Source organism: Cladophialophora carrionii, assembly GCF_000365165.1.
Source record: "Cladophialophora carrionii CBS 160.54 unplaced genomic scaffold supercont1.11, whole genome shotgun sequence".
Taxonomy (NCBI): domain Eukaryota; kingdom Fungi; phylum Ascomycota; class Eurotiomycetes; order Chaetothyriales; family Herpotrichiellaceae; genus Cladophialophora; species Cladophialophora carrionii.
The window spans coordinates 523,448-537,081 of record NW_008481818.1 but is presented as its reverse complement, the minus strand read 5'-3'; the positions used below and the strand labels follow the sequence as shown (position 1 = coordinate 537,081).

At 52.7% G+C, this 13,634-nt stretch overlaps 5 protein-coding genes across 5 annotated transcripts; 3 read left to right on the top strand and 2 right to left on the bottom strand.

The window, feature by feature from the left end:
* Positions 1 to 353: 353 nt before the first annotated feature.
* On the top strand, positions 354 to 1,138 carry G647_09912 (uncharacterized protein; the record flags this gene model as incomplete). The annotated part of the gene is made up of 2 exons (XM_008725904.1): positions 354 to 523; positions 580 to 1,138. The coding sequence occupies 2 exons, from the start codon at positions 354 to 356 to the stop codon at positions 1,136 to 1,138; spliced, it is 729 nt and encodes a 242-aa protein (XP_008724126.1).
* A 1,117-nt stretch (positions 1,139 to 2,255) lies between these two features.
* On the top strand, positions 2,256 to 2,604 carry G647_09911 (uncharacterized protein; the record flags this gene model as incomplete). The annotated part of the gene is made up of 2 exons (XM_008725903.1): positions 2,256 to 2,389; positions 2,454 to 2,604. 2 exons carry the CDS (start codon positions 2,256 to 2,258, stop codon positions 2,602 to 2,604), a joined length of 285 nt encoding a protein of 94 aa, XP_008724125.1.
* Positions 2,605 to 4,003: 1,399 nt separating this feature from the next.
* On the bottom strand, positions 4,004 to 4,633 carry G647_09910 (uncharacterized protein; the record flags this gene model as incomplete). Its single annotated transcript, XM_008725902.1, has 1 exon — positions 4,004 to 4,633. One exon carries the CDS (start codon positions 4,631 to 4,633, stop codon positions 4,004 to 4,006), a length of 630 nt encoding a protein of 209 aa, XP_008724124.1.
* A 718-nt stretch (positions 4,634 to 5,351) lies between these two features.
* Positions 5,352 to 7,659, bottom strand: G647_09909 (uncharacterized protein; the record flags this gene model as incomplete). Its single annotated transcript, XM_008725901.1, has 3 exons — positions 5,352 to 6,424; positions 6,472 to 6,828; positions 6,906 to 7,659. The coding sequence occupies 3 exons, from the start codon at positions 7,657 to 7,659 to the stop codon at positions 5,352 to 5,354; spliced, it is 2,184 nt and encodes a 727-aa protein (XP_008724123.1).
* Positions 7,660 to 11,082: 3,423 nt separating this feature from the next.
* G647_09908 (cytochrome c oxidase subunit 4, mitochondrial) lies at positions 11,083 to 11,755 on the top strand (the record flags this gene model as incomplete). The annotated part of the gene is made up of 3 exons (XM_008725900.1): positions 11,083 to 11,152; positions 11,243 to 11,502; positions 11,585 to 11,755. 3 exons carry the CDS (start codon positions 11,083 to 11,085, stop codon positions 11,753 to 11,755), a joined length of 501 nt encoding a protein of 166 aa, XP_008724122.1.
* Positions 11,756 to 13,634: the final 1,879 nt, after the last annotated feature.

Genomic DNA, 13,634 nt, shown 5'->3' with positions numbered 1-13,634 from the left:
TCAGGCACGCACCAAGCAGTCAGCTCTGCTGCAGTCAACCATCAGCTTTTCGTATCAGGCCTTCAGCTCATGTGCCTTTGCACTGATTACGACCCCGCAAATGGCTGCTCCTGCAGGGCAGCTGCCACCCACGCTGTGTAACAGGCCAACACCAGAAATGCAACCGGAGTGGCTTTGTCGGGCAAGAGCTGAGAAGAACTTATACGAGTCGCATGTGACAGATCGGTGAGGATGGGTTCAACATTGTTCATGCTGAGCCAGCATTACCGACAGACTCGCACCCTCAGAAGCACTCACAACAACCTCACTGCAGACCTCGCTATCCTCTTCCGGCATCCTCGCTGTGATCCATCATGCAGTTAACCCTCACCAGCATTGTGAAGACGGCCGTCACAGGAGGGTATCTGGATAAGAAATCTCAGGCAAAGCTCGCGAACAATGCAGATCACACGTATATCAAAGGAGATGCTGAGCATCGGGGACCGTGTCCTGGGCTGAATGCGTTGGCAAACCAAGGCTGGCTGTAACTCGACCCTGAATGAGCGTTCAAGGAAACCTACTGACTGGCCCGCGTCACAGACCACGAGATGGGAGAAACCTCACCATTCCGCAAGTCCAACACGCGCTGGAGACTGCCCTCCACATGGACTGGTTAGCCGCAGCCTCGCTCTGTAGCAGTCTCCCTCCTCTCCTCCGCAACGATGGCACCTTCGACCTGGTAGACACACGCCGGCACAACGTCATCGAGCACGACTCGTCGTTCACCCGCCTCGATTTCCACCAAGGGGACAATTATACCTTTCAGCCGGATATGCTGCAAGCCATGCTCGACGACGCAGAGGGCGGGCCCATCACCCACCGATCGCTGGCCAAGACCTTCATTCGGCGAGACAAAGAGAGTCGCGCGGCAGGAGCCCCGAAATTGCCTCTGAACTTGTGGTTTGTCCGGGTCTTGCAGGCTGTCGGCGCTGTAAACACTGCGCAAACCGGTGGCATTCTGACCAGGGAAGTGGCGCATGCCATCTTCGCCGAGGAGAGGTTTCCGGAAGTTGTGCTGGAGAACCCAAAGAAAAGAACTGTCTTCACCTTGCTGGGGAACGCGCTCGCGATGATGCGCTATGTCATCTTTGGGCCGTAGACGACTGCAATATCCGGACAGCGCGGGCGACTGAGTTAGGTTATGACGAAGCTGGCGTCAATGGGTGCTTTGTTGCACGGGGTGATGATCCCTCTGTGCCGTGTCTGTCTATGCTGTACTCCGTAAACCCTCTTTAGATGCTGATCTCCAATCCGAGGCTTAATACTCTGAAAAGCTGACGCAATGCGAGCTACTGACACCGATCTACACGGTATTCAGAAGATCCCCTTCCCGTCCTGCCGCACCCCGAACTTGGGGAGCAACACGCCCGGAATGGAAAATTGTTGACGCGTCTGGTTACGCGTCGGAATCGCATGCGCAAAGCCGGCAATGGTCCAGATGTAATTTCCCGTCAACTCCACCTCGGATCACCTTTCTTTGCCTTTCAAACCGCTCCTGTTTCTTGTGATTCGCATCGTCTCCGCGTCAGCCCAATCAATAGTCGTTTCTTGGATCCTCGCAAATCCCACTTCCCGCTGTCAGCATTATCGCGATCCGGTAAAGAGATTATTGCCTCGAGCGGGACACGACATCCACTGTCGTGATTGGCGCCGTCAGGATTTGATCGGAACGCCTACCGTTTCCCAACAGGGAAGTGCCTGGCCATCGGATGGACCGCCACAAGGCCACGCGACACTGTGATCAACGATAAGGCTTGACGAGGCTCTTGGGAAAGCGCTGGGCACCACGGGAGAAACGAAGCAAATTCGGCGGTGGAACCTCAAGCCTCCTGAATGCGGAAATGCGAACTGTCGTTCGGCTGCAAGAGCCAGCGTTGCCTCCAGCATCTATACCAGGCTCATTCCTTCCATCTTTTCCTGAAGCCGAATATGTGAGGGAGTTGTTCCTGCACCGTTGACCTTCTGCCACTGGCATTACTGCTGCCGTCCAAGATCTGTTGCACTTCATTCCTTCGTGCTCCAGTATCGTCCACTCATTTTTGTGTCGCACCTTGCTCTGTTTTGTGCGTCTCGTTATCTCGAAACACTGGCGACAACCCTTCAATCTCTCCAATCGAGACACCCGACTGCCGAACTTTCTTAAGCCCTCGGACGCCAGAACACTCGAGAACGATCTCTCAAGCATAGAGCACTGCTGGATTTGTTGGGTGTCGGCAATGGCGGCCGTTCAAGATCCGGCATTTTGGAAACGGTTTTCGGTCGCGGTCCATCAGCAAGATGAAGAGAAGGCAAACATGTCCGATGGAGGGTCCTTGTCGACTGTATCGTCGAGGCCGCAGTTGAAACATACGTAAGTTGGCATTATAAACCCGGCATGCGAGATCGAGACTGGCCTGCTGACATACAGGCCACAGAGGATCATGGCTCGAACGAAATCGAAGAAAACAACGTCGCACTCGGATCTTTGGCTGGATCATTGCATTCGGGTTCCTTATCGTCATCGCTGCCGTTGTTCTCGTGCTGCTGTGGTTCTCGAAGGTCGGGCCCTTCAAGGACAGGTCGTGACGAGGCGCCCAGATACCGACAATCGAGCTGGATGCATTATCATTATCACAGTCTTGTGGCCACATACACTAGCCACTCCGACTCACTCTGACGAAGCAAAATCCATGCAGCTATACAACTTACCGTCGACATCTTATCACGTATCAACCCTGCGGTGGGTATCTGTCCCCGCGTCAACCACAAAGCACGGCCGACTCACCCGGCCAAGCTCTCTCACAGCCATTATATGTCTGCGAACTCCCACCAAAGCGAGCCGTTTACAGGAGCAGCTCAGGCAATGGGAACATTTGTACATTGCTTGACTTGTACATGTGACCAGCCGAAGCACCAAGTGGGCGCAAGAAACCGCTTGGACTATCACGAAGATCACGAGAAACATGTCTACCAAAAGCCGCAGGGCACAGTTACCCCTTGCCGGCCCTTCAGGATACCAATAGACTGAATACTAGACTTTGACAACAGAATTGAATGATCCAGAATGGATTCATTGAGTGTTTTGGTTTTTAATGGATGCGAGTAAGAGCTCATGCGCTTGTTGTGATACTAGCCACTACATCAGGCCTTCGAATACTGAAGGCGCAGTCTTCGAATCACTTCTTGCCTGTGGCAGTCTCCAAAGCTGTTCCCTGTCTGAGTTGTCTTCGTCTCTATCAAGCTAGAAGAACAGTAACCACTCGAGAAGCCATGACATGATCCCAGCTCGATCCCCCGTTCTTCTCTTGCACTACTTTCCATGTCAACGGAGACACTTTGCACATCAGGCCCAAGCGGCTGAGAGGTCTGTTCACAGACGAGGGCACCAGGCTATACCGAGAGTGGTAGTGGTAGTGGTAGTGGTAGTAGTGGTGGACGAGGAGGAGATTCCGTGTGCTGGACTTGGGTCTCACGAGGGAAAGTGTCCGTCCAGACACGTCCATTGGATTGGCCCGCTGTGGTTTGGATCTGCTCGCGGTCCAGGGGTCTCAGTGGAACTGCAAGACATGCGTATCAGGGCTTCATCTCGCTGTCCGGGCCTTAGTGGACTGCGAAACATCGTATAAGGATTTCAGCTCCCCCCCCTTCCACTATTTGTCAGGTGTTGCCGATTGGTGGCGAATGCGTCTGGCCAGGATCTATGCTGTGTGTGTCCAGCTTACGATGGCGCGGTCTGGCGAATTGTTCGATGTCGCTTCCTGCCCCGTGCTCGAGGTCTTCCCTCGACGAACCCTTCGTGAGAGCGGGTGATAGTGTGTGTAGCCATCGGAGACGTTGGGCTTGCTTTGGCGGATTCCCAAGAAGCGGCTTTTCACCGGTGGTATGACATTGTCTTTTCCTCATTGAGCTGCGAGATGGTGTGTTTGGGCTGTTGGTGCTCAGCTCAGCCTCAGCCTGAGCATCCAACGGGGTTTCTTTCCCCCTCTTAGTATCTCTTCCTCGTCGGCTCCGGGCTCGGACTCCTCGACATGCTCCTCTCGTCCCTGCCGCGCTCCTTGAGCCACTTCTTGGTGCTGAGTTCCAACTCGCGCTCCAACTCGGGCGACGGCTCCTTTCTATGGATGAAGTTGCAGAAGCCGCCCCTGACGCAGCCCTCGCCGCTGTTCAGCCGACAGCACGCCTCGCGGAAATCCGTGACGGGACTCAATTCGCAGTAGATGGGCCGGGCGGCGTACCAGCGCGAGTTGAGCGCGTCGCAGGCCGCCTGGGCCGAGTCCTCGTACTTGAAGCGCGCGTACACGTTGCCGATGAGGTGGTCGTTGTTGTTGTCGCACACCACCACCTCCTCGAGCTCGCCGTACTTGCACATCTCGCACCAAAAGTCCTCGTAGAAGGCGTCAAAGTGGTTCTGCAGCTGGCTCGCGTTCATCTTGTTCTTCGGGTCGTATGCCGGGTTCTGGTACAGGTTCGGCAGCAGGATCGTCTGGCTGTACGACGGTTTGACGTGCTTGCGCGAGCACCGGTCGCCGTGCCGGCAAGCACCGATCTTGTAGTAGAAGGAGCAGTTGACCTTGTCTTGTTCCGTGCCGAAGATGGACGCGAGGTAGTTGGCCATTGTTGTGGCGCGTCCGTGGGATTTCCGAGATGATGGCTAGGTAAAGGTGAAGAGGGGGTGTGAGTTCGTTTGTTGAATGTGGAAGAGATAAAATGGGTATTATCGTATGGTATCGGTTTATTGGATTAGGCGCGTAGAATCGCAACCTTGATATGTCGATGAACTATGGATGAAAGTTTAGTGAAATGTCGAAAGTTGTCCCTTCGACACTATCGCGAAGAAATGCGCTTGCGCTTGAGGCTGGCAGCTTGCACGTGATCACTTAGAAATCTCGCTTCCAGAATTTTCCTTGGCAGACCGAAAGTGGCCGACGATGCTTTTCGCCTCCCCCGGCATTTCTCTGATGTTGACGGTGACTGGGCCACAAGTCTCCCACAGTAGGGACGATTGGCACACGGATCATATAGTAGTACCCAGCACTCCATACCTCGTGCCTATTCTCACCACGAAATTGAAGCTCGACTTATACTGATAGGCGTCGAGGCTGACATGACCCGGTTTTACAGGTCGGCTTCAGCAAGGAAGAATGTTTCGGGATACACTCTCTTTATTCGTGATTCATGCAACTCTGCTATGTCCTTCTTTTCCCCGCGACCCGCGTCTGATCACCGTGCAAGACGACAACTCCGCTGAAGTTGTTACCGGGTCTACAGTTGCATCCCTTAAACCCTCATGTATTTTGCCTTTCGCTCTCGGAGGAATGGATCCGCCTCAAATCTCATCCGAAGATACTGCTGAAATTGGACGCCTGCGCTGACCCTCCCGTACTGGTTGCGGAGGCAGAAACGTTCTTAGCTCCACCCTTTCCATAAAATACGATTGTCGCTTGGTTCACGCCCAGGTCACCATCCCACTGTACAGTTGCAGTCTGCGACTCGGTCGAACTGCTCAACGTGATATTCACCACTTCAGCCCCATTGTAGTAGGGAAACACGTACGTGCCGAAGTTATAGCTAGGGAACGCCTCGATTGTTAGACTGGGCGCCCAGTTCTTTGTCCACTTGTTGTTGCCTTGGTAGATGTCGCCCTTGACGACGATGGAGCCTTCCCGCACGTACACAGGGGAGAACTCCCACTCCAATGTCACGTCCGTAGAAGACCCGCCCTGGTACACATCCGTCTTTTTGTAGTATTCCAGGTAGGCGCGGTTGGTGTACACAGAGACAGTGTCATTGGGGAAATAGACTGTTCGACGACCACCTTCTTGCACTATCGGGGCCACGAAGAAGCTGTCCCCAAAGTAATAGGCATCAGGTGTGTCGAGGACTTTCGGATCATTGGGCGCTTCGAGGAAGAGGGCACGCATGACAGGTACGCCGGTCAAACTGGCTTGGTATGTGAAAGACTTGATGTACGGGAGGAGGGCGTGGTGTTCGTTTGCGGTAGATTTGAGGATCGAGACGAGCCGTGGCGGATAGGGTGGGTACCAGGGGGTATGGTTCGTGCCGACCATGATTTCGTAGACGGGGGAGTAAGCTGAGAAGTGCATCCAGCGGGCCCAGACTTCGGGTGTTGGTTGGTCGGCCACGAGATTAGGGGAGCGGACGTAGCCTCCAGTATCTGACGACCAGGTTGAGAAGCCAAGCAATCCCGCCCGAATGCCCGAGGCAATGCTATACTGGAGTCCGGTGAAGTTGGCATGAGAATCACCATTCCATATATTTGTCAAAGCACGAGAGCGATCGACAGCTGAGCGAGCGAAGTTGTAGAACCCGTTCTTGCCCCATTTGGTGGCCATAGATGTCTCGCAGATTTGTTCGAACAGTTGCATTTGAATGTTTTGTTCCCACACTGTGTCTCATTAGTCCACCTCCGTGTCTAATGTGATATGGACTTACCCGGCATCTCTCCCTCTTCACCACGGTCGATTTTATAGCCCTTCACGCCGACAGAGGGGAAATACGACAACTTCTGCAAGAAGTAATCATATGCCGCTGGAATGGAGAGGTTAAGCGCAGGTCCCAGGAAGAACTCCGGGTCGATCCCTGGGAAGAGCCATCCATTGGCGGCCGACACATTGAAAAGCTCGTTATGCCAGAAGGCACGGTTGGCTACCCACACTTGAAAATCGAAGCCCCAAGAGGAGAGATTGGCGATAAATTGTTCGGGGGTCGGGTAGTATTTCGGGTCGAAGTCGAAGTTTCCAAATGAATAGTTTCCTGTGCCGTAAGGGCGGTCGGCAAAGAAGGATGAAGCTGCTTTTTGTTAGGTCTTGAGACAAGGAAAGTGAAGCCAAAAGCCTCAGCCAGGGGATAAATTAGGGACGCCTTACCGTGGATCTGGTTGTAGTAGAGATGATCGATCACATCATAGTAGTTCTCTTGGGCATTGCTAACATAACCATGGAAGTCCGTCTCGAAGTTATCAGACCAGAACGTCGGTCCATATCCAGAATCTGGAGGCATTGTGATCCGCGCTGACAGCCCGGTATATGTCTCAATGATTGACTTGTAGTCACCAGGAGTGGTTGGCAAGATGATGTAGTAAACCAAACTGCTCGTGTTGAAGATGAACTGTGCTTGACTTGAGCTGAATTGGAACGATCCCATATTCAGAGTGTCAGCATACACGCCATAGCCCTCGCTGCTGTAGAACGTCGGAGCTCGTGCATTGTCCCAGTTCGACCCTGGCATATTTCCAGCACCCTTGAGGTCAAAGGAGATGCCGTTATTGGTGAGTGAATCATTCCATGGATATTCCCAGACGCCATAGAAATTCTCGTTTGGCCCTGCTGCAAACTGTGCTCCCGTGAACGCCGCGGTAGAGTTGTACTGGATCTTCACGACATTTGGCTGAATAATTGACCAGTCAATGATGCCTCCGCTATTGGCGACCGTGCCATTGCTGGATACGGACACCGGTGCGGTTGTTGTGTTCAAGGGGCCACTGAGTACGGCTTTGTTGTTGACGGTAATGCCTTGGCTGGTAACGGTGAGTGCGAAGGGGTTTGTGCTGGAAACCGTAACGTTGATAGCAGCCAGAGTCGAGCCCAACAGGCTGCTTACGAACAGTAGCGACGTCCACATCTTGACGGCAAGTTATGGTTTTGGAGTTGTCTCTGCGCCCGGAAGGCCTCCAGCTTCACCATATTGGGCTCGAGCTCGAGGCAGATATGTAGCTTTTACTCCCCAGCATGGACATCATTGCACCGAAACGCCGAAGCGTCGTTGGAGCTGCCATTCGGTCCATGTCTGTCCCTGAGGATCTTCTCCATGGTTATGAATACAGGCTGAATCTCGACCAGCAACTATGCCGGAAGGAGTATTGAAGCTGCATAGTACAGACAAGCTCAAGAGGTTGCGGGAAAGGTCGAAGCCAAAATCTGCTTGATGACATATTGATTGCGGGTCGGATTGTGGAGGAATTCCCCGCATGAAGCGGAGCTTAGCCCAGTGATGTGGATCATTACCGGCACTTCAGAAGGTGAGAAGGACGATGCAAGGAACGGACTCTGCGTCTGCGGAGAGACGTGGGAGGGGATGTGTCGCCGGTCTTTCCGGGGAAGGGGAGAATGGAACGGATGCAGGTGAGGTGTAGGATCGATTGTCTTTTGGCTGCGAGGCTGAACAACATCTGGCGAACCTAGAATGAGAAGGGTTAACACTGTTTCGTCACGAGTAACAGACCCTAGCTGGGGAATGGGACGGTTGCATGAGAAATTGCTACCCATGGGAGCGCAAGGAAGTCGTGGCTGCCCTTCGCCAAAAGCGGTCTCTCAAACATGCGTAACTCGTGGCAGTCGTAGCAAAGAAAGTCGCATCAATACACTAGTCGGTAGCGGATATCAGACCTGTACATGGTGTGGCATGCTGGTGTGAGAAAGTTGCAAATGTTCGGGGACTCTTCCGTATCCAGGCTGGTAGACGCATTCTACTAGCCTGAGGCGACGAGAAGAAACGATGCTATCATCAATATCTTCCATGAGGTTAAGACGAAGAAAACCACCACCGATGAAACAAGTGAGTGGGCATTGAGGCGCACAGCATCATGACATATCGTGCACTTCAACGTGCATCCACTTCATTGCTTCCGGGAAACTTCACAGCCAACTTGGGTGCTGTTGAAGAGGGTGCCACCGGTGCTGTTGAAGAGGGTGTGGCACTAGCAGCCAAGTCCACATCGCTTCCAACACCACACATTCACAACTGCATCGTCGCCAAACCCAAGGCACAAAAAGTCGGAATCCTACTCGACCTCCTGCAAAAAGTGCAAAAACTATCCCCAGAAGCTGCGTTTTCGCAGGTTCTAGGTTAGGGAAACTGGATGAGGCCGTTTTTTCCGCTTCGACAAGATTTACCTGCTACTGAGGGGTCTTCCGGCTACTTCGTACAGAACTGTATCTTCTTGCATTGACCTTTTTTTCCGGAAATCGAAGCGTGCCGTCGTAGACAGGCCCTCCCCAAGGATTAATCCCCAGTACTTCGTTAGATCGCGGAGTGGTTGCGTGAGACGACAGAACTGTGAAGTCCCTTGACTGAGGAGGTCAACCCGGGTTCACTGCACTTGTCTCTTTGAATTGTTGGGTGCTTTTCTGCTCGACCAGATTATATACCCAATTTTTCCCCGAGGAACTTCACTGGAGTGGGACCGGGGAAAGTTTGCCGGACGCGAAGGGTGAAATTTTCTTCGGCGCCGACACACAACCTTCGAAAACAAGGGAGCCTCACCATACTGCTGATCTCATTCTCAAAGCCTCCTGAGGTTCTGCGTCGATAGACTGCATCATTTAAATCATATGCATGACGCCTGGCTTGGGTCTTCTGAAGCATCGACAATGGTGCGTGGTATGATGCCGGCTTGGGGATGAACGGATCTGGCTCATGGTAGGACGCTGGAGACTCTGACAAGGCGTGAAATGTGTTTGGGAGTCGAAGATGAACAGTACGGATGAAGGATCGAAAGAGGAGTCTTACATTTACCAGGTAAGTACCCGCTGTCCACTGCCTCATTGAATGGGTTGAGTATGAACAGTTCACATAGCAAGTGACAGCAAACGTAAGTGACAGGAACAACAGTGAAACAAGAACGAAGGTGACGATAAAGTAAAGTCTCCCAATGTGCCAAGAAGTGTACGTAAGGGAACGCCTGATTCGATTTATGGTTGGTGGCTGGCCCCGAAATAGAGTTAGCGGAGCTGTTCGACTTCTTTGTCATCCACCGAACGAATCACCAGAATCAATCCCTCTCCTGATAATCTCATTGTCGACAAGGTTTGAGCACCAAGATAGCAGCAAATTGCTTGTTGGTATTAGCCAAACACTCTTGGGGTTGTCCTATAACTCGTTTCCCAGACTTCGGTGAACCGAACGAAAACTCAAGTCCCTGGGTGTGTCGAATCGACGACCCGGAAGGGCTTCCATTCTCGTTGAAGCGAGGTCAAGTGGTGGCTCGCAGCCTGAACACTGCATCAACAAGCGGCAGCGGTAGCTTGAGAGGATCTTGGGTCTTGTCTGATCAGGCAGCGATCAACCGAGGTGAGCTTGGGCCTCTCTGATCGGGAGTATCTTCTGAGCAGCATACCGCCACATGGGGATGGACTCTTGGTGAAGACGTCCTTCCGGCAAATAATACCGTTGAGGCTTCGCTTCGTGCTGTGGAAAACTTCTCGCAGAAAACTCACATCACTTATAGCATTCTAAGGGGGCTCCGTTGCCGATCGAGTCGGATTGGAATACTGATTGTTTCTGGTGCTCTCATGTAAAGTCATTGCCAAACTGCTGTCGAGCGACGCGGAGAGTGTTGCTGGGGTTAATAGCAATATCGGGTCTCGTGCTTGGGGCGCATCAAGTTGGTCCCCCGCTAATTACCATGTCCCTTCATAAAGGAGGCACTAATAGTGCTAGATGCTCTTCAACTCTCCCTTGTGAATGTTGAGGGGCTATGTGTGAGTAGCGTGATGGTCAAATCGCCTGCCCATGGTTGGCATTTGTGAGCATCCGCAGGCCTTCTGTTTCTGGCTTGAGTATGGAACCGTCGGGTATTAGTCAAGACTAAGATCGGGCCTTTCATTGTAAACGAACATTCAACCGAGTATAAACCTCGATGGCAGTGTTTTTGGCCTGAAGAGTAAACTGTGGCGCTGTGGCGCCGTGGCGTCTCATTTGTGGCTGGTAAGAAGTGGTGTGAGTCGAAGCTCTCAAGCCACCGACCAATCAGCGGCTCCCGTAATTCAATCGCAGTTTCACGCAACATTGACCTCCTTTGCTCACAATTCTACATCTATCAACACCGTTTAACCTCTCCACTCCCTGGGCTATCGCCATGTCGGTGGCACGCACAGCTTTCTCACTGGTCAGGCGCGTGCCTTTCCAAGCTGCACGGGTCGCTCCCCGAACTTTCACGACCGTCACGGCTCGTCGTACGTCCATCGAAATCCCAAAGCTTCAGACAACACCTCCGGGAACCCTATCGCTGCGTGGCCTACGCCTTGGAGCCATGCTGACTGACTTATGCCTGCAGGAGCAAGCAAATATGACCCGAAGCCCGGTGATCCGGAAGGAAAACTTCTCCCTTTCGAAGGTGAGCTACAAATCATGGTCTAGGAGGAGCCGGCTGCCGATAGTCAGGTACATTAAGCAGCCAGCTAACATTGTATCTGTCGCCCGCCAGAAATCAAGACCGAGGCAGATCTCATCCCTCCCGGAGCTGCACGCGGAACCGTTCCTACCGATCTCGAACAGGCCACCGGTCTCGAACGTCTAGAAATCCTGGGAAAGATGCAAGGCATCGACATTTTTGACATGTCTCCTCTACCGTCAGACCGAGTCGGTACATTCGATGACCCTATTACTGTGAAATCCGCTGGCAATGAGTATCAAGTCGGGTGCACAGGCTCACCTGCCGACTCGCACAACGTCAAATGGCTCGTGGTATGTCTTGCCTCCAGTCCTCGTCACCGGAGGAGATTGCAAGAGCGCGAAGCAGCAAGTGTGGCTAACAGTGAACTGATAGCTGTCCCGTAAACGACCTTTCGAGCGCTGCCTCGAATGCGGAAGTGTGTACCGAATGGACTATGTCGGACCTCCAGATCAGCACGATGACCACCATGGCGACCACCACCACGGCTTCGAAGAGCCCAAGACCATGGCAGATTTTGTCAAGCCAGAGTACTGGTACCGATGAGCCAAGAGTGTGTGTAGAGCAGAAATCGGTATTGTGCTCGGCGAGCGTTGCCTGAGGGAAAACAAAAGCTGTACATAAAGACACAACTTCGGGTAAGAGAATCATAACTTCGCGAGCATGAGTGCTAGTGGTACTTCGTGCTTAGTTCTATCAATGTGGGCTCGTCGCATGTCATCTGAGCAGAGCGTACTGCACCCCCTTCAAGGGGCTCTGTCTATTACGACATGCCCACGATCAGTGTAGCGTTCTCTCCGTCTCGGCGCAAGAGGTCGATGGAGGGCTGGCGCTTACTTTACCAACTGCGCAGTGTTTACCCAGCTGTAAGTGTTCATATATACAGCAGAGTCTTTCTGACGGTTATAGGTCTCACCCGCATTCCAGAAAGGAACCCCTGACAGCTATCATCTTTGGCCTATCAATTCGTCGGCTTACGGTCTCCTGCAAGCCTCGCCTAACCTCTTTCCTCGACCGCGCTATCCAACCTCTGCGGTGAAGTCCACAACATGCTGTGCGTTCCCAACAAAGCTCGCTGGCCGCCGATGATCTGTCTGAACCACAGCGACCAGCGACCAGTCCGTCACAAACAACATATCTCTGTTCCCCCAGCTTGAATTCCTTATCGCTGTCTGCATGTTCTATTGTTTGCGAATCCCGCACAGAGTGACGCTGCCTTCCGTGTCTAAGCCAACGGCACGCAATCACCTGTTCTCAATGAGGCATTTTCTCAGACTGGTGCATTTCTTTTCATCTGGCGATCAATGTGACTATTGACTAACAATCAAACATGCTGGTTTAGCTCAAGACGGCGCTACAGCGGTGCTTTGAGCTTGATACGCAAGATTCTCCTTGAACCTGTCCTTTCACTTTATTTATCGACCCACGGGGATCAAAACAAAGAGAAATACCTACCCTCGTGCATATCCTAGACCGGTGAGGAGTGAGTGAAAAATCAGCTCAGTTGTTCCAAGTGAGACCTAAACTCTTAATAGGCAGAGATGGGAATCGTCGCTCAGCGAGAGACGCGCATGAAATTACCGATTGCTCACACCAAGCGCTCTCCATTGACAGCACCACCCTTCGAGCACTTTCGACGACGACAGGTCTATTTAGCATACTTTATCGCCGATCATGGCAGGCAGGAAACCAAGTCTCACCAGATTCGCCGAAGTACTCCCTGAACCATGCTTCCCTTCCAGTGCGCCGTTTGACTTCCTCGGTGGACACCCATCCTCCAATTTCAGCACTCCCCTTCATCGTCTGGTTCCCATGGAGTCTCCTCTTCCAGCTATGGCCCGTCGTCAGTCACCGAGTATGGTCAGAACCGGTCACCATCAGACCTCTTCATTCCAGGATTTCCTTCGCTGCCAAGGCGGACGCCACCAAGTCCGTGATCAAAGAAGCCTTCACGAGCTTCCCATGGACGCTCTTCCTGACCAGAGCCCCGGAGAAAAGCTATTAACGCACGAGTCCGGGCCGGAAGAGCCATACGGAGGTCTGATTACCTAATGAACACAGCCGCACGAAGTACGATAGACACGGCAAAGACAAAGCGACGTCAAGGCAAGTTTTCACTGATCGCCTTCAGAGTCGCTCTGTCCCCGTTCAGTTCCCATGAATTCGAAAGCCATAAATTAATCCTGTCCTTCCGCTGCAAGCCGTTCGAATCAAACCCGGATTATCCCTCCCCCCCACACTTCCAGAAATATCCGACGAATGTATATTTGCCCTGTACACTGATGGTATGCCTTCATGGCTCTTTGACGAAAGGACCGCAGGCCTCAGGTACGGTGTGGACACGAGACTGGCCCTGACGGGGTGGCACCCCTTCCTGCTGTGGACAGCTGGACCTATCCAATCACCGTCGGAGAACGCAGCAGTG